This window comes from Drosophila serrata, unplaced genomic scaffold, assembly GCF_035046125.1.
Source record: "Drosophila serrata isolate PLE 108 unplaced genomic scaffold, ASM3504612v1 contig_334, whole genome shotgun sequence".
In the NCBI taxonomy this organism is placed as follows: Eukaryota; Metazoa; Arthropoda; class Insecta; order Diptera; family Drosophilidae; genus Drosophila; species Drosophila serrata.
In genome coordinates this window covers 295,431-323,232 of record NW_028257232.1, presented here as the reverse complement: position 1 = coordinate 323,232, position 27,802 = coordinate 295,431, and the positions used below count along the sequence as shown (strand labels likewise).

Here is a 27,802-nt window from a genome sequence, read left to right as displayed (position 1 = left end):
AAGAGAAATAGAAAAGTTAAAAAAAAAAAACGGTCAGTAAAGTGTGACCCGTCATTTACCCTTAAAAAATGCCAAAGAACTAGGGAAAGGAGCAGTCACACCGCAAAGATTGATAGGAAAAACACCACCTGGTCTCACCACTTTGTAAACGTTACAAAAAAAATTTCGACGGAAGCGGTTGTGTTGCGGAAAATCACAGGTTCGCGGTAAAAATTCGAGCTTCGAAACGGAAAGCCAAGTGCGGTGTGTTTCAAAACTGATAGAAACGTGTATTTAAGGCGAGTACCTGTGCAACAACGTCGGATTTCTTATTTTGCCATTTTCTGATTACTGACTGCGCGCGTTTTCCATTATTTGTGCGACACTTTACTGTTAGATGAACGAATTTCGGGAATAAGACCGAGAACAGACAAAACTGAATGTATGGCTGGCGCCAGCCTAAATCGCTAATTAAATCGCAATCATTGCTGGCGGCTTTCTGGGAAAACAGTTTGTTATGCTGTTAAAACAGCAACAAATAATAAGAGCACAGGACGCGCGCAGCATCCTTGGCAATGACGTCATTCGTTTGCTGACCAGTTCTGCGTGTGCTTGTGTGTGTGTGCAAACTCGTATGCGTGTGTGTATGTGTTGAAATTAGAACGGTAGCAAACTGTGCTTTGGATTTTAATTCGCGAGAATCGTACGGCTATATAATCGCAAAAGTCTCATGTTTGCTTTATGATTTCTCGATTTCAGGACCACGAGTGTCGTCGGCCACCTGTGAATTTGGAACTAGGAACTATTATTCAGGTAAGCAGCTGCATTTCCCTTGCCCTCGCCACAACTGGGTCAGAAAGCGGATCCGCTCCATTTTCCATTGAATCAGGGTCTCCGGCTCTCGAAGTGAACGTAAACTGAGCCGACTTTAAATTCCCCAAAAAGTGCTCCGGAACTGGGGGCTTTTCTGGCTGTCTTCGGGCCAAATAATGCATTTTTAATGGGTGCTAAGAAAAGCTGAGCCAAAAGTACCTCCTTGCCAGTGGGGAAAAGTGAGGCAAACGCACATAAATTACGTTGGAAAATTCTTCAAAGGCAACCATTTTTTTTTTTGGGAGGCTGTAAATAATGAAGAAGCAGACGGGCAGCAAGAGGTCTCGGACTTGGAGGGAATCCGCTCTCTGTCTCTCACAGGAATACCAGAGGATATAATCAAAGGCTTTTATTGTGAGGACGCCGGCTCAAGTGGCGACCCGGGGTGGGTTAGCCTCGGTTCGGATAGGGGGTTGGAAAGGGGGGGAAAGTCAGCCGGAACCCTGGCACAGACAGTTTTCCTGCTCCGGGAGTCTCGTGACGGGCACGTTCGACCTAATAAGCATACGTTTCGGGACCTTTCTGACTCCGGACGGCGGCAAGTGCTTCCGTGTTGCCGGCAAAGGAGGGGAAGAATCGATTTTCGATGTTAAACGATTTGAATACACTGCGAAATCGACAGGAAAGGGGAGCCCTACGCCAAATCCGCACTTTGAGGCCCACAAACTCCGGTTGAGAACAACTCCAAGATGATTTCTGGATAAGCTTTCAAGCGTTTCTATTGCCAGGGGACGCAAATCTTTCTTTCGTCTCGGTTCTGCTCGGTTCGGTTCCCTGCCATAAAAACATGTTTTATTTACACAATTCTGATGTTTGTGCTTCGCTTTGATAGCTTAGTGATTGCTCCCCCCTCACTGCCTCGTTAAAGCCTTGCGTAGTATTATAAGCCCGGTCAGAAGTTTGAAACGTAGTGAAGGAGTCACTGCCGACCCTATAAATATAAATTAATTCCTTGCAAAACCTGTCCGATATAATGCATTTTTGGCTTAGGTATGATTATGATTTCAAAATTAGGCCCCTGATCCAATTGAAAATTGCCAGGGTGTACAAACTTCGACCTGCCTTGTCCTAAAGTAGATTTTGGTCGCTCTTGGCTAAATGTTATGTGATATCTTCCATTCAACAACTCTGTCATGATATTTGGTATTTTCGGGCCGTTTACCGCTGCCTGCGTCTTTATAATCGCACCTCATTACCGGGACATACATGGCTATGAATTTGGATCGGGAACATGTGGAATTCATTTGAACTTCCGCTTTTCCCCGTTAAAGAGACTTTCGATATTAAAAATTTCTGCGACGCGACAGTAAATGTTAATACCCATCGGTATTTCAAATGTTCTTAAAACGTCTGACACACTCACAGGCACTTCGGTGGCGGATACTTTGGCCCGAACTGGCATTGAAATGGCGCCAACTTGGCGTTTGCTTGGCTGACGGCTCCTGGCCTCTTCTTCGCCCTTGTCGCCGCCTTCCTGGGTTGCCCTGAACGGGTGGGAACCTTATTTGACGCACGCAAACAGCTGGGCCAGAGGGCAAAGGACACCCGCACGAAAACAAACAAATGCTCAAGGAGCAAAAACGCAAAAAGAAGGACGAGATGAGAATGGGGCTGGCAGGCAATTGTCTGCTTGAGCTGCCAAAGGGGATAATGAAAGCTCAGTCAGAAGGGAGGACGAAGAAGTAGATTGTGAACCAAAGTCGACAGATAATTCGCCCCGATGTCGTTGCCCGAACGCGGATCCTGCTGAAGGTCGCAGGGCTCGAGGCGGTGCACGGTGAGTCATCCTTGCTTTCCATTTGTTGTCAGCTCTTTATGGCCCCAAAAATAAAAGAAGAAAATAGGAGGCCTTGGCAGTAGCAGCAACCCGGGGGAACATCGTAAATATCCCATTACCAGCAGTTGTTGATTATGAAATTTTATTCGCCGCTCAATTAACTCTCGCAGAGCACGCGATGGCCCACATAGGCGGCAAAATGAGACTCCAGGAGACACTACTACTCACTCGCGTATGCAGATATGTCGCCCAGCTGGCTTTCATATTGCGGTAGGTTGCCTATATTCCCGCCTTTTTCCTCCGACCGAGAATGGTGCATTTAGTCCTGGTCTGGGCTCGTTGGGAAGACCTTCAAGCCCTCCCAAAAATGAAAATCGATTTGGCTTTGATGGACACCAGGCATGAGAGCGTGAGAGGTCGTGCACTCCACTGCCAGAGGTCAACTCCAGTGGTGTTGATAAGTTTCTAGTTTTGTTAGGGGTTGCCGTGGCAAAGGGTTATACCGAAGGGCTAAAAGAGTGGGGAAAAACCAATGGTTTATTGGTCGTTTTGTGTGGCATTATTCCTCCCACATCCCAGCTGAGCAATTCTCAATTTATTCAATTCCATTCAATGCTGCGCTCCGTTCAGCTATCAGCCATCAGCCTAAACTTAACTTAATTGGAAATTTTGCACACAAGAGGAGCAGCGTGTCGGCGTGTGATGTCATCAAATCGAAGATTGATATTGAAATGTTTGCGGGACCTTGAGCCACCTTCTCCTGCCTCCCCGCTTCCAGCGGCGCCTAGTGATTATGAGTCAGTCGCTCATTTATTATTTCTATATGCTCGTGTATGTAAAGAACCTGAATCGCCTCCTTTTATGGCGTTTATTCTCCGGCTTGCTCTTGAGGTGGCATCTTGATTGGATTAAATTGGTGGATATTGGATGATGATTGGGACTGGGCCCAAGGTAGCGCGAGTTGTCGCAAAAGCAATATCTGACTTTCCTCATAACTTAAGACTCCAGAAAGTGGCAAATAGTTGGAAATCCCCTAATCATTAGAAAAGCGATGGGGAGTCTAGTAATGAAGGATAATTTATGCGCTGATTCCTTATTCACCGGAAGAATTTGTCACGGTCTGTCGACTCAGCTCGCCGTCGTCCGGGAGCAGGGATGAGCAGACGCAATCTAGAGCGACTGGCAGACTCCAGCACCTGATGCCCCTAACTCCATAACGCCAGTCAAAACAGACACCTTTGGAGAATTCCGTGAATGAATCACGTTCGCTGGGATTTCGTTGTCGACTCCGACTTCTCTCCTTTAACTCCTGTCGACTGCATTGGAATGAGCTGAGCGTGAGCACGGCCCTGTGAAGGAGATCCAGATGCGAGCTCAAGGATGGGGACGAGGACAGGGACAACGATGACGCGCCGAGACAAGTACGCAAAAAAAGAAGCTATGGAAAATGCGAGGACGATGCCTGCGAGCCAACTAACAGCGGCAGCTGCTTCTTCTTGTGGCATTGTCCTCCGAGGCATCCTTGTGTGCTGCGGTGCCACAGAGGGGTGGTTTGGCTCAGTTCTCGACTCGGTCTGGTTTCGGTCTCGGTGTCTGGCCCTGCTTACAGCATTACACGTTCTCGGGCCCGTGCTTGTTGCCACTCGCAAATCGTGAATCGAGGCTTCTATTTTTCGGGCAGCGCGCATCCTGCAGACGGCAACTGGCGAACTGGCAGACAGGGGGTTGGCCCTGGCATGCGCTTATTTCGTTATTTTATTATTTTTCTATTTCTATTTCATTCCCTACTACGCCTTTGTTGTTCGTCGTCGTCCTCTATAATGTTGTTTGGTGTGCGTGAGTCGGAAAGTTGAGTGAAAACGGTCCTCGGATTGAGCACAGTGGTGGCCATAATATTGAATACGTTTATTTTGTAGCTGCCAATTGAAATGTTTTTCTCGGCGACTCCATGGGAATTTCTTCTGCATTTCCTTTTTGCTGGGAGACTGGAGCCAACACGAAAATTGTCCCAGGCGTTCTGTGAATTTTCTGGTGTTTGCCATTCCGCTGCGACTCCCATTCTCAGGCCCCAAAAGCCACAAATGTAATGCAAACACAATATAAGTAGCGCCGCAGGCGCCCATTTGCCGCAAACCGCACGTGTCCCGTTCCAACTCTTGGAACTGGTGCTGATCCTGATCCCGATCTGATGGCATTGGTGCCGGTACACCCGTAGCGCGGCGCCCGCCGCCAATTATTTCAACTTTCTGTAAACCAACAAAGCAAACAAAGCGAGGCACATAAAATAAAAATTAATTTCCACAGTGAAATGGTTATTTGGGCCGACATTTCTCCACGCTTATACTGCGGCGCTGGTAATGTGGAAACCACCCCGCAAAGGACCTTCCCGGCTCGCCGCTCCGTTGTGATAAATTTTGAAATTGCCCACATTGTTGTCGGACTTATTGGCTGCGCTTCGGGGGCGGCTTGGCTGCGAGTCACCCTTCTTCGATTAGGGGAGAAGTCAGTCCCATGGCCTGCATCCTGGCCATTAACATACTCGACACTCTCACACTTCCTTCTCTGAAGTGGCTTGCGTGCCTTTGAAATCGCTCGCTGCCGCTTGTTGCTGATTCTGAAGAGTTTATGGTTTTTTTCTCAAGTGCAAACAGTTTAGCTTTCGCATAACTCAATGTGTTGTTGGGTCTGGAGGAAATATAGACTTCCTACAGTTCCGAAACCTTAAGTTTCCCATCAATTTTTGACGTGAAGGTTAAAGACACCTTTCGCCCGCCACTTTGGGGCACATTCGACTCGACTATTACTTCCAGCATCGGCAATGAAAACCCTGCCGGCTTTGTGTGGCTGCGCAATTCAAAAGCGTAATTCAGAGGCCGACTTTTCACTTTCCTTCAGGGGTGAATCCTGCAAGGAAGGCAGAAAGTAGAAAGGAGTCGTCGGCCAGAAATGTTAACGCTAAATTTAAAGTACACAAAAGCTCCCTCTGTGTGTATGCACAGCTGTTGCCCGACGGAGTAGGAGTTCGAGTGCGACTCCAGATTGAGGTTCAAGTCCAGACCCAGACGCAACCTGGAGCAGACCCAGTTCATGCGCGTCTTAACCCACCCACACAGACGAACAACGAGAGCCCGAGGCAGCGAATTCGATATACCCGAGTACAGCCTCTGCCTCCTCCTGCTCCAATCCGACCCTCTATTCTTGCTGAATTGCATTTTGCAGATGAAATTTATGAAGCCGCGACCAAGGTGAGCCCCAAGACTCGATTTGAGTTGAGGCAGCTGCTGATAAGAGAACCAGCTTAAAGCTACCCCGAAAAGGAGCTCTGGGTCTGGGTCTCTGGGAACACGCCTTCCAGATCCCTTACGACCCAGGGACAGGCATAACGAGCAGGACTTGCTGGGTATTGGCGATAAGTGCTTGACAACAACAAATGCCAGAAGAGTGACAGCACAACATGGACAAGGAAAATGTCCCGGGGACAATGGAAAATCAATAGACGGTCTCCAATAGCGGCTACTACACGCAGTTTGGATGGAGGACTATTCCCAGTCCGTTCACGAGTCCCCTGCTGGCTGGTGTAGGCGCCATTTCATGTCAGCAACTGTCCTGTTTGGGCTCCTGGCCTGCCACTTGACACGCTGTTCTGTCTGTTGGGTATGTCGTTGTTGCAAATTAAAGGCACAGGTTACATAACTCTGCTATACAGACCGTTCTCTCTCCCTGGAATAGGGCAGTCGCTCTGAACGTACCAATTTTCCATGTGGCTAGCCGCCAATTGTTGCTATACGAAAACTAGGCAGGGCCAAGAGTCCTGCCAGCCTGCCAGTAATTGGCCGGGTTGCCAGCCGGAACTAGGGGTCTCTCCTGGCTAATGGACTGGGTCACTGCAATTGTGTGTTATTGATTTATGGAAAGCACTCGAGGAGAGGGGATAGCTAGCTGATTGAATTGCTGGCGAGGTCGACGGCAGACACCACAAATCAGAGTAGAGAATTCCCTTGAATCTGCTAATTCTATATGGACGTGTGGACCATCAGCACTGCACACAACGGGTCTTATCGTGCACTTTGTCATTCTGCCTGCTCAGCTGCTTTTGTCAGCTCCACTCCAGCGTTGACTCCCGCTCCAGCCTCGTCCCCAACCGGAGAGGACAGGAGGAGGGTGTCGTGTCAGATGTGGTGTGCCACATTTCTAAGCGTCTGCTGCGGACATTTACATGAGATCGAGGACTGTTTTCGGAGAGCTTGCTGTGCGGTGCTATTTCGAATTCCAGCAAAAAAACAGAAGCTGGAGCACACACGAATGTCGTCTGTCGGCTCCAATTAAAATGCCGTTTGTCTGATTCCGGGGTTTGTTTGTCCGGTCTGGATGTCTGAATCGCTGAGCAGCAGTGCAGTGTAATAATGGACTTCCTCTGGCCTCCCCCGAGCAGTGCAAGCAACAAGTATGGCGCCAAACAATCAAGCCAAGCATCTGCATCTATGCTCGACATACGATACGCGGGCGTATCTGCCATCTGTAATTATACTTTCGGAGTGGCGGCCTACACCAATTATCGGCACAAGAGGGTAAGACCATAATATATGTGAATACTTCTCTAGAGGGTTCCATCTACAGGCTTTAAGGTGCGTCACTTCAAGATTGACCACAAGTCCAGCCCCTGCCCATCAGTCGACAGTGGGAAAGACCTGACCTCAAAAATATGAACTCTTCGCACCTTAAATGGCCAGCCACGACTCGTGGCGTTTCATCGTTTACCTGCAACATTATGGCATTTTATGGCCTGGCCATTAAAAATACCTGTGGTTCCATAATTAATTAGCAAATATATATATTTTATACTCCTGTAAGTTGACGGCCATAGTCATTCATTATAGGATATGGGTCACGTCACACTCCCATCATTGAGTAAGGGGGACTTATCCGAAGGGCTTCCTATCTTCACATCGTTGACCAAGCCGGTAGTTGCATTTCCCTTCCATAAGCCCCGATTTCCTCACGGCGGCCTCTTTGTTCTAGCGACTTTGCGGAACTCTTTGCCCCTCCTGAGTGGCCCCACGTGCAGCGAAGATTACGCTTGTTGACTTTTAGCAGTAAACTGGTTTCGTCTTACCTCTGGGAAGCAATGGCCAGTACCACATATGCCACAAGGCATACCCATCCTGCACCGGGTGGAGGAGGTGTACTGCCGGGGAGCCGCTGCAATTAGTCTGGCTCAAGTCGTGCCTAACGGTAACCCACTTTCCACGTCCCGCTCCTCATAACTATCACTTTGTTGTACTCCAATCTCTAATCTCATCAAGCTCGAAAGATTTGGCGTCGATAGTGTCGGCTCAAGTGATAGATTACCAAGTGGAAGCCGCTTTGGTCTATCAATGGATTTTTCAGTTTTGTCTATCTTATGCGGTGGCTGCTTGCCTGGGAGGGAATCTCACCTTTAATGGCTTTTCAATGTTTCGCCTGTTTGTTTGTTAATTAACATCATCTCGCATTCAAAATAATAAAAATACTTATAATACATTTTGCTGTCTATTTGCAGATTAATTGGCTGGAGTGCAGTGCGCATAGAACTGACTGGTGAGTTAATAATACTTTACTCCACCTGGGCTAGGATGTAGTCATCCAGCCGACTCCCTCGAGTTCCCTGCCATTGGAACTTGTCTTTTGATTTGTTGTACAATGCTTAGCTTCGGCTGCCATAAGTACGTTGCAAATCCATTTACGGCTGGTTTCCAATACTCCTTCTGGAAGTGGACCTGCTGCTGCAGCACCTATTCGCAACGTTTATGAGTAAACACCGGGTAAACATGGGGGGATCTGGGGTTGCGGCGGTTCCTTACAAGGCTCGGGAGTGAAATATGCGTGAATCGACGTAGTGCTGCTTACATAACTTGAGCAGTCAATTAGGCGGTGCCGGGTATGGACTTAAAACGACTTCATTACCATCAATCTTAATTGAAAAATCATCGGAACTGCTTATAAATTCAGTGAGAAGATGCCCTTCCAGCATCGTCTCTGGCGATGATTTGCGATGCTCTACGGCTGGCCGTGGCTGCGCCACAACTTAAGTGGCCAGAGTTATGGGACAGGCTGCCAACAAACAAGTCGCACATAGAGACTGCTGCCCATAAAGTGGCTGCGATCCAGCGCTTGTATCTGCCTCTGCCTTTTGCATATCTATCTGAGGCGGGATATCTGCATCTGCATCTGTATCTGGTTCTGGTTCTGCATTTGCATCTCCGTTTGACTGGCTCTCGCAGCCTCTCCCTGGCTCGTTTCTGTCGTGTTTTGTGCTGAGCAAATTGTGGGCAATCATTGTCAATTTACAGTGCACATGGCAGAATGACTTGGCCCCGGCGGCAGTGCGCCCTCTGTGAGGATAAACTCCGCCTGGCACAGCGGAGCGCTGTTCCCGTCAGCCAGGCCCCACTGCACCCGCATGCCACTCATCTCCAGCGCACCTTGAACTACAACCAGCAGCGGTGGCGACGTCGTCGGCTACTACTGGCTCTGGCATGACGACGTCGTCGCTGCTTTCCTCTTTTTGTGGGACACTTATCCGAGCTGTGAGATCAGCCCAGGCTTGGTCGCTCCGTTGTTCCGGAGGTCGTTGGGTTTGTTTACCTTGTCTGTGAATTGGCGAGCCCTTGCTCCTCTCTCTCTGCTTTCAGTTTGGGCTTTTTTTACTTAGTTTATTTTGTTGGCGCACAAATTTGTATTTTTTGTGTGTCTGCTTTTGGCGTTTACTTATTCGTGCATTTGTTTTGAGCACCCACCCCGGTCGCAACAACTTTTATTGCTTTCATTTATGGCTATTTGTTTTGCCGTTTTCGTGTGCGAAAATAATTCAAATTGGTCAAATAAATTGGATAGTGAGGCAAACCCCAAAAACGACGGCAGCCGGGCTTGTGATTAATTTACACAGAGTGTCGCCTTGCATTTATTTATTGAGATATACGTTGTTGTTGGTTTTCAATCGCAATAAAAGCATTATCATCTCTAGAGCCAGCTAGCTTCTTGACATCGGGCAACAGTGGCTCTAACCCACTGCGAACAACCAAGTTGTGCTCTTTAATGTGGAGTAGGGAACATCGCTTATCGCGTTTAACGCCCCGTATCACCCAAGGTGCACCTCAGCACCACCCACGACTTCTAGCTCAAGAAACCAGTGGAGGAGGAGCAGTTACAGGCCATTAGGTGCTCGGTGGCATCCATGGGATGTTGTCAAACGATGTCATCAGCTGGCAGTGTGCGATGTCGATGACAAACATGGAGCGTCGGCAATTTCATTTCATTTAATGTCAAGTGTCTGACACACATTTTTGCCTTTGTAGCTCATATCTGGCAGATCATCGGCGATTATGGCGGTGGCGAACCTTAATTAGAAATGCAGTGACTTCACAGAGACCCAATTATATAATTACACGCGGCGGGCGGGCGATCTGCAATTGCAGCGGGCACTGGGAGCGGAATGCTTGGGCGGGGCCCGAAGGAGCTCCTCCGTATTCACCTGCTGACCAGGCCATTAATGGCCCGAGTCGGCATGACTCTGCCACTTCAATTGCTTCCATATTTGTGCTAATCGCGCTCTGCATTCCCATTGTGCAACGGGGTGAGGCAAATTGCTTTTGACTTGGTCGGGGCAGAGCACTTTTCATTTTCATTTGCATTTGCTGAGCTCCTGCAAACCCCACTCTCAAGCTTGCCATATATTATTTGGAATACTATATATATAGAGTCTACCTTTTCTAGATTTTATTTAACAAAATTTGATGATAGATAGGCAAATTTTAATGGTGCTGACCTCACTGACGGATATGCTCCATAAACCCCACAAACACGAGAGACACGGAGCTCAGAGACGCACATTAAACTAACTGCAAACGCGAATTAAATTGCCAGAAATTGAAAGTGACACTGAGAGCTTGAATTCCACTGCAGGCCATTCAGAACCTAAAAATGGAAACGTTCTTCTATTATAACGAATTGCGACAGATATACATTGCAAAACTGGAGCAAAAGCAAAAGCAAAAGCAGACTTCCAGCGAAGAGGGCGCTTGGCTAACGAGACCAGAGATGGTAAATTACCAAAGCAGACGGGGAGAGGGCTTAGCCTTAACGAAATGCAAATGCCAGCTAATTACTGAAAGAGACTTAACCGGCCAGGCAGGCCTCCTTTGGCCGGAAGTATCAAGTGACAAATGTGGGGAGTTAGTGCTCAGGGCGACGATATTTCAAGGGTCCCCTTATGAGTGAAGTGCCTGTTCTTATGGGTATTTTAATTAATTTACGAATTGGAATTCAATAACAGAAGGCTGCCCTGATTGAGAAACGAACGTTTTGCAGCCTACATCCATGGCTTTTGTTTGTATTTGCTGGCGGAATTTGTGTCGAAGGCATCGTCATGTCATCACTGGGCCTTTTTGAGCGATGTTCGATGGTTATTGATGGCCCCTGTCAGAAGTCATTGCCAAGAGCTAGGCAAACACACTTGTGGGAGACGACGACTTTGGATACGGATGAGCTGCTGCCACATCCATACAGTGTGTACATTCCATCTATAATGAGTGCGGCACGCGATATGGCAGTTAGACAGGTCTGGCGGTCACTGGTGCATCTCGCATCCCAGTGCAAGCTGATCTCTGGATGTGCGTAACCTAATGCCTCTCCTCCTGTCAATGAGGTGCTAATGGAGGCTCCTCCGCGTGCCGTCGCGGCATGCTGCGTTCCATGCTTCACTGCCTCAGCTTCAGCTTCAGCTGTCGACCGGAGCCTAGATGTACAGTTACTAGTTGGTGTGGTAGCCACAGTCGCCGCACTCTGAGTTATGGTAGAAAATTGCAACCACTTCCTTCTATGCTCTTGTTTTGGTCGTAATCGGAGGAAGCGAAAATCTGTGATGGGAGCTGGAGAAGATGTAGTGCGGTGGGCACTGATACGTGAGAAAACATTTACATTTACACAAGGGGTCGGCAGTAAAACAAGTTTCCCGGCTAGATGTACAACTAGTACTCAACATATTCCATATCTAGCCCCATTTTAATAATTAATTAACCAAATTGCAAAATAAACGGCAGCTGCCATGAGCAAAAAGTGCCGGCAAAGGCCTGGTCTGCGCCAAAGCTAGCTGCCTGACTGGCTGTCGTGCTCAACAATAGATACAGATAAGCTCCGCTCACGCAGCTCATACTGCTGGTGGAAGAACAATACTCGAATACACAATTTGGAGATACATTGTGTGCGGTAATTACATTCTTTGGCTCAGTTTCTAGTCCCCAAACTCGATTTATGAACAAATGCTGACAGATGCTGTATTTATTCCAGCCTAGGAGCGGGCAAAAAACTGTAGTTGGACACTCGTATAGTGCTTGAAAGCCGGCAAAATGACGCCATGAAGATAAATCGAAAAGCGAACAGAACGGCCCCACAAGCGACCTTGATATTCATCATATTTAATGGGCTGTGATTTACATAGACACCAGACTCGGGAGAGATTATTTGAATACAGAGCCCAAGATCAATCAGATCAAATCACTTGGCAGAAGAATCCCCAGCTTCGCCCAAGTTGCAAAACCAGTTCAAGCTGAGTTTTCACTTCATAGCTTTTGGATTTTTTGGCGGTAACAATTTGGGATCAGCACGTGGCTGGCTAGCTGGCTGGCTTATAGAACGCTCAGCAGTACCGGTTTTGAACTGTTTTTTTGCTCTGGTCTGTTTCTATAGTGCTGCGACGATGACGTAGCTCCAAGCGCCCGGAGCACATGTGGTCTGTTCTCAAACGGCCCATGACCAATCGGGGAAACTGCGCAATCCAAAGTGGGGTCAATGTTTTCACCGCCAGCACAGGGAGGGAAGCGAGCGGCAAAGAATCTAAAATTCAACTAACCAGAGAGCCGAAATTGCTTTGCCTGGAGATTGGAGTGCGGCGCCCATGGCGGAGCATTGCGCATTAAATTATTGAATTCAATTAGTTTGCCTTCAAGAGCTTCAAGTGGCTTTTATCTAGTACCTTTACTTGGGTCGCCGCTTCGTGCATAATTAAAAACCAATTATAACGAATTACTGTCAGATGAGGCCCTCTCCTTTGGCCTAGCCTTGTGCGGGGATTGGTTTTCCATTCGGTTCGGTCCTCGATATGATGCCATATATCTGAAGTGTCCATCAACGAAATTTATGTCCACATAGTAGGACCATTCCCAACGTTACATTAAACATTGCAACAGATTTAATTGGGACAAGACTTCGATTTTTACAAGTTTATTTTACAGAAGAAATAATGAATGGATTTTGATCAATTATGCGTTTTTTAAACATTTTTCACGCTTCAATTGCCTTGAATGCCGCCACTCAGAGAGCTCTAAATTAAAACTAATGACAAATTTATTAAGCATTACGAATTAATTAATTAGCCTCTCATTCGTTTGCCTAATTTCGATTTTATTAAATATTTCCCTAATTTTCTCATGCATTTTTAGCCCATTTAGTATGCGTATTTTCGATATTTCAACATTTGTTTATTTTTTAAATATTAAAACTGGTTTAATTTTTAAATGAAAATTTATGAGCTCGAAATTTGCATCTCGAATACTAAAAACTTGATAACTTCTGAAACCCAATTGAAAGCAGGGTTTGATCAAACAAAAACCAGTTTAATATTGTATAATCGACCAGTTTCTAGCCTCGACTTGAGCCCAGTTTCCCAGCATTATGGGAAACAATAACACTTTGGACAGTCGCTCAGTCTCCGTCAGGTGGTAATTAGTGGCTGGGCGAGGGAACAACACCCTCTACCTGGTAGCCTATCGAGTGGATCGATCGATTTGTCCATTAAATTAATTGAGTGTAGTGGAAACGCTTTGCAAACATTGTAAATTCGAGCCGACGAAGGGCTCTGCTCTGTCCAGCTCGGAGATGGGGCACAACTGCCTCTACCTGTGCTGTCCATTGTCACGTGCCTCCCGTGCCGACTGCATTCGATTTAATGGCCTCACCAGCCGGTCTCAACTCGGTAGCTGGCCTGCTCCAGACGCCCTAATTGATGCAACATGCAAATGGCCAAATGGTCGCTTGCTTGGGGACTGGGTTTGGCCTGGGGCTGGGGTGTGAAAACTTTGGGCAGGGTTTGCGTCATACGCAGCTGCTTAAACATCGTCCGTGGAATTATTCTGTGTAGTCAACGTATGAAATATTTCAGAAATCACGCGTTAATCGACCCGTCCCTTAGGGGAGAACGGGGGGATTACGTAGTCCATTTAAGAATAAATATATTTTTCAAGAAATAACAATATTTTGTGAATACATAATTCCCTCAATGGTCCCGTAATCACTGACTAGGAGCCCCGTAGGCCATACCCTGACGGGGCACGTGTTCTCTAGAGCGGTCGCTTAGCTCTGCTTACTTGTGGCTGGCCGGGATCTTTAATTAAGTTAACAACTGATTTTGTAATGCAGCCGTTTAGTAATTTCCCTCAGTCAGTCTCGTTTGTTGCTTTTCGGACACCAAAAAGACCGACACTGCCAAAAGCCAGCTGGCTTGGATGTGTTGAGTCGTGCTTGGCTTGGACTCAGCACTGAGCTCGGACAGGTAGCACGAACAGCCGATGGCGCTGCGTGGGAGGAACACTGACTCGGCGTCACCTGCTGCCATATGCCAGATCGCTTGCAAATTAAAACCCCAATAAGCAATTATAAGCGAGAAGTAAGCGATCAGATTTCAGTATTGATTAGAGCTTCCCTGCCGGACGGGTCAGTCAGTCAGTCAGTCAGCGAGTGGGAAATGCCAGAAAGAGCTGCACGCAAGCCGAACTATCAATTAAGTCTCCAGGGAAATGGAAAAGCTCCAATTGAGGTGAAATAACTCCAGGCGAAATTGCGGACGTACATATTTTCCCCGGCTTGCAAGCTGCAAATATTTACCGATGTGGAGTAATACCATTATTCAATCAGCTTTTAATTAGACCAACAGAAAGAGAGTGTACTGGGTAGTTGTATAAGATACAGTATACATGGCTTCGAATGCATCAGTAGCTATCTCCGATTTGTGGATAATTGCTTAATTAATGTGAATTGATTTTGTAAGCTTATGTTGTCTCTATTAGTCTGTAAATTCCAGTACTGAATGAGCGAGATTTTAGGTCACTCCAATTCTTTCACAGCCGACCCATGAACCGCAAGACAATTGCACTTCAAGAGTCTTACGGAAAGCTCTGATTTATTGCCTAGATTGTGAAAAAATGAAACTTTAATGTCCCGCAAGTAATTGAATTTTCCTGACCCCTAACTCAAAGAATGGGGTTAGCTGTTATTCATTTATTTCGGCTGCATTCACATGCTCATTTCGAGACAGCATCACGTACCGGCGTTTGCCGGTAAAAGTTTGCAGGCCATTACGGTTTTTTAATGGTTTTCTAATTAATTTCTGTTTACAAGTATTTCAAGGCGAGTGCACTGAACCCTCGACACTTGACTGACGATAATTCAAAGTTGGCGGCGATGTGAGAAATCAAGTGTTGAAACGGCCGAACGCCGGATCATTGTAATGTCAAAGTCAAAAAGCACGGTGGTGCCCAATTGAGCTGATTGAAGCGCGGGTCCGGGCCCTCATAATGGGGTTGAGAATGAGAATATGAATATATGGGAATGGGAGTGGCCTGGCTTGGTACAGTAACTATAATTCATATAATTCATAGGCACTGGCAGCTGAAGCAATTGTGTGCAACCTCGCGTTGCACATGGGCATGCGAGCATGAGCAGCGGAGGGGCAACAACTTGTTGCAACTCTCGTGACCATGAGGGTCAGAGTCAAAGTTCAATAAAATCCAATTAAAGCGCCACAAAACCCGCAGACCTTTCGCCAGCCCTGCTGCTCGTAAATCTAAATAAACCTGCAACCTGCAGAGGCAACTGAAAACTAGAAAGCCCAAGACAAAGTTGCAAGCCATGTGATTTAATAAAAGGCCACGTGAACTTTCACCGGCTCTCGCTCTCGCTCTATCTCTTCCTCCTCGACTCTCCTCCGGCTGGATCAGATTCCGCTGGCAAAGAGCTCAATTGAATTAATGCAGGGTGCAGGGAAGGAGCTGCAACTATGTTGGGCCTTAAATAAAATATTTATCCGCCGCCGCTGCCTTTGCCTTCGCCAATTTGCGGGGTCTTCGTCCGGCTATTTTTAGAATATTTATTGCATGCGCAAAAACGGGCCAGCAATGCGGTCGGTCGCTGGGTGACCAGAGGTCAATTTATGCCTCGTAATGTGGATCTCCATAAACTGCTCCCTCCTCCTTTCCCGGCGGGGCAGTGTTTTTATGACAGTTGCTTCCGGCATTGGGCGGTGGAATGCAAAGAGCCATTCCTCGATGCCGACTCAAGTGGCAAGAGCTGTGCGTCACCGCAGAATAGCTTAACTGGCTACTCCCCAAGTTCATCCGGAAGGAACGAATACCAGCTCGTTAAGAATAGTGCAGGGTTTCAAAAGACTCGCTCAAGATCTGAAGAACTCTTGTAATCTTGTAATGCTAAGATGCCCTGGCCGGAATAATGCCTCAGTGTCAATGTTAGCAACCTGGTCCATTACTCAAGAGTCGTCGGAGCGAAAGAACCGCGCGAGCACAAAGCCATAAGCTAGCTGCCAATGCCCCTCCTTCCACAGCTCCAGAGCTGCTGCTCCCATGCATTATTTAAATTTTGACTCGCGGCACTTAAACTCCTGACACTCGAAAGTTACTTGGCCCCGGCCAACGGTTGGTCGTCCGTCGCTTGTCGCAACTTCGCCCGGGCTCTTTGCCTTTGAAACACTATCACAATAACACATCATTTGTCAGGGCAAACAAATGATGTTGCATGTAACCTTATCATCTCATATCCGTTGCAGACACAGTGACTTGAATGCCGGACACCTAGGGTCAGGCGAATCACCTCGGGGAAAGCTGGGGGCGCCGGGAGAGCTTACAGAGTGCGACACAATGGAGCATGGCGTAGACGAAGACACTGCCGACGTACGGCTGTTGTAGTTGTTTGTACTTCTAGCCGCATGTCCTGCATGCGGTGTCCTGTTCACAATGCTTGCTAATGAATAAACATGGCGTCCGTCGCTGCACCGAGCCTTTGTGTCCCGTCCCTCCTGCGCCTTCCAAAAATGAAGTTATAAAGTTACGTATACGCCGTGTGTCCGCACGAAAGTTGAGCAAACAAGCGACAAATTTATTGGGAACACTCTCCTCTCGAGGGAATAGCATACAGACGAACAGCGTGTCCATGCCCATGCCCCTACCCTAGGATCGAGGACAGGTCTGTGTGATGGTGTCGGCGACATTGATGCTATAATGATAATGACTGGGGGACGGTGGAGAGTCGAGTTTACACCGGAGCCGGAAAAGCTGTTTGGCGCAGACTCGCCCACTTGTCCGAGGAAAAACAACAGATTGTTTATAGCACTTTAAGCTTTTAATGGGACGCCCGGGGTAAAGACTCGAGAGGCGACCATGTGAACTTCCGTCATGTCTGGCTGGTACAGCTCATTCGGGTGGGGAAGGATATTTTGGAGACAGACGGTTTGTATTGTTGCGGGGAAGTTATTTCAAAGTCACTTAGAGAACTTTTTGTGCAAAGCGGTAGCTTAATTTCCGGATTTACACTTTGTCAAGTGGGCAAGGCAATATACCAAAGTAATTCCTTCTCTCTGTTTTATTTTGCAGATCTTTTCCCACCTCATCTGGGCACCTAGTGGAATGACTAGAGTCCCGTTCCAACTACATCGAAGTACAATCAGCAGAATGGGTTCTTCTAGTCGTTTAATCGGCTTCAGCTGCCTCTTGGTCCTCATCCAGGCACTGGCTCCCGCGCACGCTGCCGTGCACTCTGTGTTCACCCACAAGAACGCCTCCTCGTCCCTGGGCCAGCTGGTTACTTCGAGCACACTGGTCTGGGAAAGCTACGACCCCAAGGACACCACGCAGTTACAGTTTGCCGTGGAGGGCGGAAAGTACATCACCGAGGATGAGCATTATCCCATCTACGTGTGCCGTGTGCCCATCGATGGCTTCCAGGTCTCCGGCCACACCGAGAAGATCATGCAGAGGCATGTCTGTGTAGCGGCCCACTACAAGCACGGCAAGTATGACAACTTCGACGTACTCATGAACAAAGGACACTTGGGAAAGGTTGGCTGGCGCCATTGGCGAAAGTTTGATGCCGGAGTGCCGGTGGGCGCGATCCGCATTGGAGACGACTCCTACATCGGACGCCACAGGGCCTCGCATGAGCCGAATAAGGATGGCATCATCACACACTGGGGAGCGGACTTTAACCTGGGTCACTTGGAACCCGAGGGCCTCGGAAAAATCCGGGTAATTGAGAATGAGCGCGAAAAATACTACGTCGATGGCGAAGTTCTCGTCGAGACAGAGCCCTTTCGCTACGAACTGAGGGATATTAAGCTGGACCGCTTACGGACCGAAAGACGAGAGAATCTCACGGAACTGGGTAAGTCTTGGACTCTGTTGTGATGTGAGCAAATTAATTGAGATTACATTTCTTCTACAGCCACCAGGAGGCTGGAAAATCTGGGAGACAAGTACAGCACCGTGGAGACCGTTCTAAGCTACAGCTTTGACTACAAACAGAATTGGGGAAATCACGAGGGCGTGGCCCGGGGTCTGCCCACTAAAATCTTCGAAAAAGATGTACCCATCCCAGCTGAAATCAACTGGGGACTTAAGCACGGCGAGAAACGATCGGAGAACAAGGCGGTTCATACGAAACTTTGGCCCGGCACTGCTATCAATGTTACCCTACGCGGCAACTATGTGACCCTGGAGGCGCCGTACAGTGGCAAGCTCTTTGCGTTCTACTACGGCAGCGACGAGAGTGTTTCCCGGAAGATCAGCGCTGAGGCAAATACTTAGTCCTCTAGTCGAGTCAAGTTTTAACGTATTTTCACTATTTATCAGGTCAGCAAGAGCTACTTGAAGGACGTGAAGCTGGAGTTCAGTCCCGTCTACTGGATTGAAAATGGAACTCTTGTGCCAACAACGACAACAACAACGACAACATCCACATCGACAACGACACACGCCACCACGACCAGCACCAACGAGCCCACGCCCATCCACGAGCCACCGCTGGTGCATATGAAGGATCAGGGAGTGCAGCACTCCGGTCCCGATACGTTGGAAAAGACCCTGCACGACTCTCCCTCCAGCAACGAAGTCAACTCGCACGAGGCGCCCGAGAACATGTCCTCGAATCCCGGAAAGGACGTGGCGCTGGCAGGATTTGGGGTGAATGCAGCAGACTCGATCACCGCTGCTGGCACGGCTTTCATGACGCTATTTCTGTCGGTTCTTCTGAGTCTGTAGATGCGATCGAGCTCCGGGCTTAGCATAGCGTTTAATTGTTGTTGTTGTACCTGTTGTACCCGTCTTGAGAGCAAAAAAAAAGTGAAAAGAAGCGCAGATAGGCAGAGCGAGGAAAGAAAGGCATATAGGAAATAGTAACCCCTAGAACTGGGAAGATTTTGGCGTGAGAGCGGAAAGCAAAAGTTGATATTTTTATACTTGTCCCCAGGCTTCTTCTATTATACACATGCAGTTAGCGAAAGAAATAGGAACGATCAAGAAGATAAACGTAATACATTCCTAAAAAGAATCCCTCACGAACGGAAATGAATCAAAAGTAAAAGTTAAAGAAACAAGTATATATATATATATGTATACTGCATTCGTGTAGAAATATTTTAAAAACTTATCATTTGCAATACAGGAATTAATGTTCTATGATTTCGAATGGCTTCTCATTTTGCTAGTTCATAAGAGCCTTAATTCGTAACAAGTAGAAAAGGTACTAAAATTGAATTGACCATTGTTTTAGGGGTGATATTATAAATCGCGCTCTATAATACGATGTATTGTATATGTCTAAAATGTAAACCTATGTAAAACATAAGTACGAGTATATGTATGATATTGTGTAAGTGAAACACTCCAAATATGTAAATTAGAAACCCCTTGAATTTAAATATAATTTGCTTTGTGTGCTCTTTTGTTTTTAGCCGATTCTTGATCCAATTGGCTACAATTTGAATTAAATAACTTCGAATGAGCAATGAATCTCCTTCCCATTTCGTATAAAAAATAAAAATAAAGCTTGTAAATTATAAAATGACAAACAACTCAATTGGTTTTTATTAGTTGCCAAAATTGTATTATATGTATTAGTTATTACCCCAAACCTAGCGATGGTTGGGGAAGCTTTTTTCCCTTTCTATTTTAAATCCTAAATAGTTTTTAATTTGTAGTCCACAATCATTTAACGACCAATTTATGAATCTTAACAATCAAACGTGCAGCTCAGTGGGGCTTCGAACTGAAGTTCAATCAATCTCATGATGTATTCTAGGCACAAAAACCTTTACAACCAAATTTGCTCTACGAGTGACACCTGCGCTTACCTTTTATTTAATGTACCTAGCGAGGTGACAGTTACACACACATGGCGGGTGAAAATAAATAAAATAAAAAGAAATAAATCAAGAAAGCCAGTTCCCATCCTGTTCAAGAGTCGGGTTGGATCACTCGCTGACTGGTTTTAAGTTTAAACATCTGATAATTAGCCAGTGGTGGCCATGTTATTTGTATTCTTATTTGATTTTTGTTATTTTGTTATGTCTCGTCATTTAAATAACCAATTAGCATATGAAAATGCCAGGCAGTCTGCCGGACTGCCGATTAAAATGCAAAGCATGATACGTCGAACCGCTGTGCTAATGAAATATATGCCCAGATTTGGTACACATGAATTCCTCTGCCGTTCTGCGCTACTGGGCCGCAGACCCCAAGGCGGTTTTGAAAAAAACAAAAACACAAAAAGTGGTTTCGCAATGAAGCTCTTAGCCTGACATTGTTGTTCAGTTTGCGATATATTTAAAGCGGATACCTAAAGAAAGTTCCATTATCTTTATAAATTTTTTTACAGGTAACGTCAATGGCAGATGTACCATACAGTATTCCGATTTTAATGGCATAAATAATTAAAATTTTAAATAATTTGCACTGAATTTTGGAAATATATATATATATTCAAAGGCCCGCTATAATCCATCGATATTAGACCGAATGTGTTGTGTCGTAGGGGTTCGAGTGTAATATGAATATTAAATGTGGCCAATATCACCATGCGATTATTGAATGATTTAGCACCTTTCGGGCCCGAGGCGGGTTACAAAAATCATCATAAATATGGCATGCAGTTTCCCTTAGGAAAGGCCTTTCACCTTCACCATCTCATCCTCGACTGTTGCTCTGGTCTGCTGACCAGAATTTTATGCATGGGCAACTGCTGCAACCCTTTCCGATGCAGCATGCCGACAGGTATTTGCCGTCTATATCGGCGTGCAATCTGCCGTCCGTCCTCCACATCCGCACTCCTCCTGCATTGAAGCGTGACGTGGGTCAACCCCACACCCTGCTCGGCAGGGTCCACTGACGTAGGCATATGATATGGCGGCAGCCGCCTCTGCGTTTTTTGTGCATTGCTCCTGCTGCATTAGCGGATCTGTTTGCGTGTGGTGGTTACGTTTAGCCTTTACGCTTCATAATTTCCAGTTCTCGGTGCTCGGAATTTGCATAAATTTAGCTTACACCGGCAGTCGACCGTCGGCGGTCGCCTCGCTCGACGGGTGGGTTCAACTTCGAGCCACCCTCCCGTCTATTTGGTTATTTATTATTTTTGGGACATTCGCTGACACCGAGAGCCAATATAAGCGGGATTTTAAGTGTTACCATTGTAGTTCACTTCAAATAAAGTATATTTAAGTTCTATTCGTGCATTTTGCGTTCGTTTTGCAAAATTATATCTTTTCCAAATTCATCAGGCGACAGGAAATTTAATTGAAAACAGCTCTGCCCTTCTGTACTGTTGCCAGTAAAAATATCAAGTGTCGCATATTTCAAAACTTTTCAAGTTTATTATGCCCCCAACGCCTGCGAATTCACATCCCTCCTTCGCTCCTGCCTTAGTGGCCACAGTGCGTATGAGCAACTCGCATTTCCGTCTCCGGTTCGCCTGGCTAACAGCTCCGCTGAGAGCGGCGGCATATGGCGAAGAGCGCAGCAGAGCTGAAACCAGACTCTCTTTGATTAGTCCCTAAGAGAGTTTTGAACAGTGGGCTCAGTGCTTCATAAACTGGAATTATAAGAGAAACATTGCTAAATGCTTTGATAAAAAAAGGCTTTAAGAAACAAAGTACAAAGGTGAGTATATTTTTAATTATTTATTTTGTATCTAAAATCTAAATATTATTCTCTTCCAATTAATTTTGGAATTTATATATTTATTTTTAAACCATAATTTCCAACACAGGAATGCCAAATGAAAAGAAATATATTTATTTCCAAAGAGAGCAGCCACTGTGCGCTTGCGGCCACTTGGCCTGAATCCATATTGGCCTGCCAACTAGTTATAGTGGCCGTGTCCTGCAACCGCTATGACGTCATCACCTACATAAGCGGCCTGAAAAAACAGGACACTCCACGCGCAACAGAGAGCCTGAAAGTATGCCGCCCGCAAGAGCAACAGTTGACACATGGCCATTGGTCGTTACCCGAGCTCGCTCGGCTGAGGTATCCGCTTCGGTCCCGAGAGAGAGCTTATCCGTGAGGCCGCTCCGGGTATAAAAAGTCGGGTCTCCTGGCTGGTGGTAAGCAGTCGAGCACACGACTTCGTGGGAACGTTTCCGGGCAAAGCTCTCTGGGAGACACATTCGCGTCGCGTTGGCGTTTCCGTTACAGTTTGAATCATCCGTTGCATACTTTCGGTTGCGGAGCCGCTGATTTGTGTCGATCTTGTAGCCGCGTTTCACAGCTGAGGGAGCAGCAAGGGGTAAACTCAATTACCAGGGACTTTGCAGTTGATTAGCTACAAGGAGGCCTTCCACCCACGTCCTCGTCAACCATGCAGGCCGTGCACAAATCTGCGCTCAGCAGCAAGCGGCTAATGCTGTTGCTCGCGATGCTGCTCAATGCGGTAAGTCCGGGGATTATATTTTTCAATTTTGAAAATTTTCCAGCGCCATCAGCAGCATTCGTTCTTTGTGTGCTGGTGCTTGCTTCGGAACGATTGCCCGATTCCAGTCCGCTGCCTGCACCTAAATTTATCTTTTTATGCCTTAACATGTGCGACGGTGCATGAATTCGGTGAAATTCGGTTGTGAGTGAGGTCCCGAGGAATAGAATTGAAAACGGAATAAAGTCCTGCGGCAGAGCTAAGAAGATTTCCGCAATTTAAAAAAGATAATAATAGACGTTGACTTGAAGTCACCGTCAGTGTAAATCTATTGCTCCAGCAATTGCATAGAGTGTCTCGTCCTTTACTCACCATAAATTATGTTGTCACAAAGTACGAAATTGTCGCCAGCTGCCGCTAAATTATCCTTCATTTTTCAAAAGCCCACGCTTGGGCAGCCACGCCCATTCTGCGGCTGACTTACTGCTGCAACAGTTGCGCTGCGGTTGCAACATCATCAGGCAAAAGCTGACCAGTTCAAAAAAGGATGATAGCACATGGGGGAAAAGTGCAGTTTTCAGCTCGTTTTTCACTTATTTTCCACTCTTGTTTCCCTTTTTTTTTTGACTCTTCTATTGTCCCTTCTGACATTCGCTGACATTTTCACATATTCGTGCACCTTTCACTCCCCTGACAGCTGTTCATCATAGCTGTCGGCCGGCGCACTAAAACCACTTTGTCAAATTGTGATTTCATATGCTCAGCAGAAGCATTTTTTACCCACTCCCCTATTAAATTTGCAGCAAGAATTAATTAAAAGTTGAACAAGCTTTAGCAAACATTGTAAAACAAAGATTTTAGAAGTTGAGAAAGTCTCACGTTTCGCAGATTCTAATCTGCTTTCAACGTCACAAAGAAATTACGGAAATTGCGGTCGGAGTAAAAAGTAGTAATAATCCTTAAAATAAGAAACCGCACAATGGTTACTTTGAGAGGACAAAAACATGCATAGAAATTTGCATTCAACTTGACTGTGAGGTAAAGGAATTACATAAACGAAATGTCCCTTGACTTGAGGGATCTGAAAAGTCTTTAATTCTGTCCAATTGAACAACTGATTGAATCGACCTAATTTCCTGCAGTTCCAACTGCTCTTCCTTTGACATGGCTGTAAGGATATTAGTGCAACGTCATAGGAAGCTGCATCGGCAGAGTGACAACTGGCATGTCGTATTGTGGGGCGTATTTGTTGTAACTTTACAATCGTAGCTCTGTTTGGCGACGAAATAGTGCAATATAGTGAGTCAGCTTTCAAAGGCGGAATGACGGAGCAAACAATCGAAGCGAAATGGATGGAGTGGCACTAAAGCGTGAGTTTGCATCTTGCTGGCAGCATCCGAGATAAGGCTCGTCATTGTCAGAGCTGTTAAATGAGCCAGAGATCAATAAATACCCGCGCAAGTAGCTGCTTTATATGTAAAATACATGTATATTCGTACCAGACAGAATATCACGTATACGCACCGCTAAAATTTGAATGGGATAAAATGTAAGTATTAGTTTCCTTAAGCAAAGTTTTGGGATCCAACAATCACGGCCATGGTCAGGGCCTTTTTGAAAAAATTTAGGGAACAACAATAAATACTCCTCAAATGTAGCTGCTTTAAATGTAAAATACATACAAAATATCACGTATACGCACCGCAGCAATTTGAATGGGATACAATGTAAATATTAGTTTCCTTAAGCAATGTTTTGGGATCTACAAATCAAGGTCACTACAAAATTTTACCGACCATCAATAAATAATCCTCGCGAGAAACTGAATTTAATATATGTATTTTCGTGCCAGACAGAATATCGCGTATACGCACCGTAACAATTTGAATGGGATAAAATGTAAATATTAGTTTCCTTAAGCAAAGTTTGAAGTCCAATTATCATGGCCATGGCCAGGGCCTTTTTGGACAATTTTTGGGACCATTGGTTGAGGTCGAGAATTGTTTCACAAACGTCTGAAAACTTTTCGCCTTGGACATTGATTAAGTAAATAAGTTTGTCTTAAACATACTTATCTTTTTCTTTGCTAAATGAGGTTCCATATCTTGAAAATCTGATCTTTTTAAACACATCTTTGTTTGGATTCCTGAGCAGATACGATAAAGATGCGGAATTTATTATGTCGAAGATACAGCCAATAAGCGAGTTCGAGTTATATGCAAATAAGAAAGTATGAACACGAGCATAATTCAGATATATATCAATGACGTGTGCCTTGTTTCCATTGATACGCCAGTTGTGAGCGTACATTTTCATTTAAATGCCAGCAAGTCAAATTGATTTCAACGCGGGCACAATGGTAATCAATTCCCAGTCCCACGCATAAAAGCGGGGCTGTATGCCATTACCCCTCGCTGGTTCTGTTCTGTTCACTTGTTTGCCTTCCCCTTCTGCTCGCTCTTTTTGTGTATACATTGCCATAAATGAGAGGGAAGGAGTGTATGTAGCTGGGAATATCCATGGCAAGGATATCAACAATTTCTATGATGTATCGAAAAAGTTATGCTGTTTACATGCTTGATGAGAAGATACTTTTAAAAGCTGCTTACCAAATTTACTGTCTATGCGGTTTGCATTTTAAAGTGCTTTGGAAATGTACCATTTCTGGTTGTCTTAAGTTCCTAAAAAGAGCTTATTCCTAGTATATATGGTGGGCTTCGACTAACTTTACTCGAGTGTCAGTAATTCTGAAGTAATAAACATTAAGCGATTGCTGCACCTCCTCCAACCCCTATGCCTGGTAATCTTGCCCACAAAGAGGTGTACAAAAAATTAAGTTACACATGGCTTTCATTGCGTACATGGACAATTACACTTAATAGAGGCATTTTAACCGGAAATCTGCAATGGACACATTTGAATCTGAATGCCAGTTGGCCGTTATGGGCTATGAAGCTTTAGTGTAATGACCAAGAACATGTAGATGGGATCCAACAGCAGGCTTGGAACTAAAGGCTGGCACTTGGATTGATGCAACTTAACAAATTAATGCACATTCCCTGTAAATTCCTGCTGTTGCGTAAGAGGAAAATTCCTGCTTTGCCTCCCGGGATCCCTTGAAGTTACTTTCTAAAGTATTATAGCTGAAATTTGGTACCTTTTCCCGACTCACCTTCCGCGCCGAGCATACCAACGACATAAGATGCCTTGTCTTCAGATCTCAGACATTCCGAATTCCCGCCCGGGTAAGGTCAAGCACTAAAGTTTTAATATTGTGCTGAGAGTATTTACTTAAGTTACGGGAAAAAGCAACAATGTGCGCCATTAAATTGCCTTGTAGCCGTAGGGAAAGTATCCTCTCGATGAGGGGAGAGGGCGAGGCCAACCGTCTGCGATAATAAAATTTGCTTGCGGCGAGCTCAGGCGACGTTAGCAGCTCAACGACCAAGCAGAGACAGAATCATCGGTTGCTGGTGGCCCGAGGCACAAGGAGGATGAAGCAGGAGGATAGGACTTTGTCCCATCCTATCGGCTACTGGCCATACGTATGCTGCATAATTTCACTCCCAATTAGCCAGTCAAGATCCGAATCCGATTCCATGGCCATCTGGATTATTGCCAGTGTCCTGACGCATCTGTCCACTGAAATGAACGCAGGGAAAGTTTAATTAGGTTCCTTTTATTTGCTTATTGATTTTTTTCCGTTCTGGGTGGGCTTAAACTTTAATTGGACTCACTTTTAATTGCGGCCGTGTTACGGCTGTAATTTCATTTACCGCATTCTCGGCCGAACGAGTGTTTTGTTGTCAGACGCAGATATTAACTACAAAAGTGCTGAGTGCTCTCTGGGCCGTGGCAAAAGGTATTTTAATTAAGGCTTACAATGGTCAGGGAATCCCTTAAATTTCCGTAGAATGTGCACAGTTTCCAGAAGAAGTGATAAGTTATAAACAGAATGTACAGCGAAGTTTCATAATTTTAATAGTCCATAAATTTCAAATATTTTAAGCTTTTCCTCGGACCCTAAAATCCGTGATGAAAAATTAGCGTAATGGGAAAGCAACCGCACAAATTGTTGCGCAACATACAAGGCTGCTGCTGCTGCTGCTTTCTGAATGAAAAGCTCGTCTATGCGGCTCCTAGTCATAGTCACAGGCCTCCGCCCACGCAGCACCAGAACATCCGCCCCAGCATTTAACGTTTTTTTGCCTGTTTGTTTAGGAAATGCTGGTGACAAGAGCTCCGTTTTCGGACAACAAATTCTTAAAGCCTCAGTGGCATAATTTAATATCACTCTGAGTACGTCATGGGGTGGTATTTCAAAATAATGTATATACTTTACAGGCAAGCGGAAACATGAGTAAACTGTTTCATTGTAATTGATAAGCTTTTGTTTACTTGCTCCGATTCCCCAAAACAAATAACATTTTTCACCATTTTTAGCATTGTTATTAAACGGAATGTTGTTTGTGAGCCAGATTTATGGTCAAAAACAATATGAGGGTACGCCATCTGAGGCATGAGAGCTACGATATGTGAAGCCAATACAAGTTCATTCAAGGAGCAGTTGACTTGGCAAACACCTTTGGGTTGTTATTTTATGTGCTAATAAGGCAGAAAGTCACTCTGGTATGGAGCAACCAAGAGATTGTCAATTTCTATGCGAGATTTACAAGCTCCAGCCAGCACGTCTTGCGACACATCCTGAGCGCTCTTCCTTTCGCCATTTGTTCCATTCTCTCTCTGCAGGCCAGTTATTAAAAGCGGAAGCATTGTCTCCTGGCCCCCTAGGCGCTCAGATGTTGGTACGGAAGGAAAGCATCTGAGCACACATGTTCTCATACTCCCGAGACAACCACGAGCTCAGAGTTCCTGGGACTGGAATCATCCTTTCGGTTGAGCACACTGCTTCGACCTGTCTGCCACTGTCATTGTGTACGCTGAAAGCTAAATATTATGAGTTCGGCTTAGTATTCTGGTTGCCCGGCTACACACATACACCCATTCACACCATACTGTACCGTAAGGACTTAATTCTGTTGCCTGTTTTCTTGTTAAACACTACTTTGACGTTAACTTGAAAGGTATGAAAATCGACGAGGGGCTCCCCAAACGAGGGGCTCCAGAAACGAGGGGCTCCTCAAACGTGTTGCTGGCCATTCGCTTGGAACTAGT

At 45.8% G+C, this 27,802-nt stretch overlaps 2 protein-coding genes and 1 long non-coding RNA gene across 8 annotated transcripts in view; all 3 read left to right on the top strand.

Moving 5' to 3' along the window:
• Positions 1-93: 93 nt before the first annotated feature.
• Positions 94-19,796, top strand: uzip (beta-pore-forming protein unzipped). Of its 2 annotated transcripts, none has more exons than XM_020947901.2 (6): positions 94-278; positions 739-792; positions 8,169-8,206; positions 17,323-18,109; positions 18,170-18,519; positions 18,577-19,796. In XM_020947901.2, exons 4-6 carry the CDS (start codon positions 17,356-17,358, stop codon positions 18,982-18,984), a joined length of 1,512 nt encoding a protein of 503 aa, XP_020803560.2. In that variant the 5' UTR covers positions 94-278; positions 739-792; positions 8,169-8,206; positions 17,323-17,355; the 3' UTR covers positions 18,985-19,796. The 2 variants fall into 2 exon arrangements, with proteins under 2 accessions (XP_020803560.2, XP_086693820.1); XM_086837694.1 differs by having other exon boundaries at positions 149-623.
• Positions 19,797-21,199: 1,403 nt separating this feature from the next.
• Positions 21,200-27,802, top strand: part of Nplp1 (Neuropeptide-like precursor 1) — an 11,163-nt gene continuing 4,560 nt past the window's right edge. For 3 of the 4 annotated variants that reach the window (XM_086837699.1, XM_086837695.1, XM_086837696.1), the window contains exons 1-2: positions 21,248-21,876; positions 21,986-22,648. In XM_086837699.1, the coding sequence (XP_086693825.1) occupies positions 22,577-22,648 (72 nt within the window). In that variant the 5' untranslated portion in view covers positions 21,248-21,876; positions 21,986-22,576. Of the gene's footprint in view, positions 21,877-21,985; positions 22,649-27,802 lie in introns of all 4 variants that reach the window. The other variant, XM_086837697.1, reaches the window with a different exon arrangement.
• Positions 26,563-27,802, top strand: part of LOC147642893 (uncharacterized) — a 1,444-nt gene continuing 204 nt past the window's right edge. For both annotated transcript variants that reach the window (XR_015272792.1, XR_015272791.1), the window contains exons 1-2: positions 26,563-27,649; positions 27,712-27,800. This is a non-coding gene — a long non-coding RNA (uncharacterized LOC147642893). The remainder of the gene's footprint in view (positions 27,650-27,711; positions 27,801-27,802) is intronic.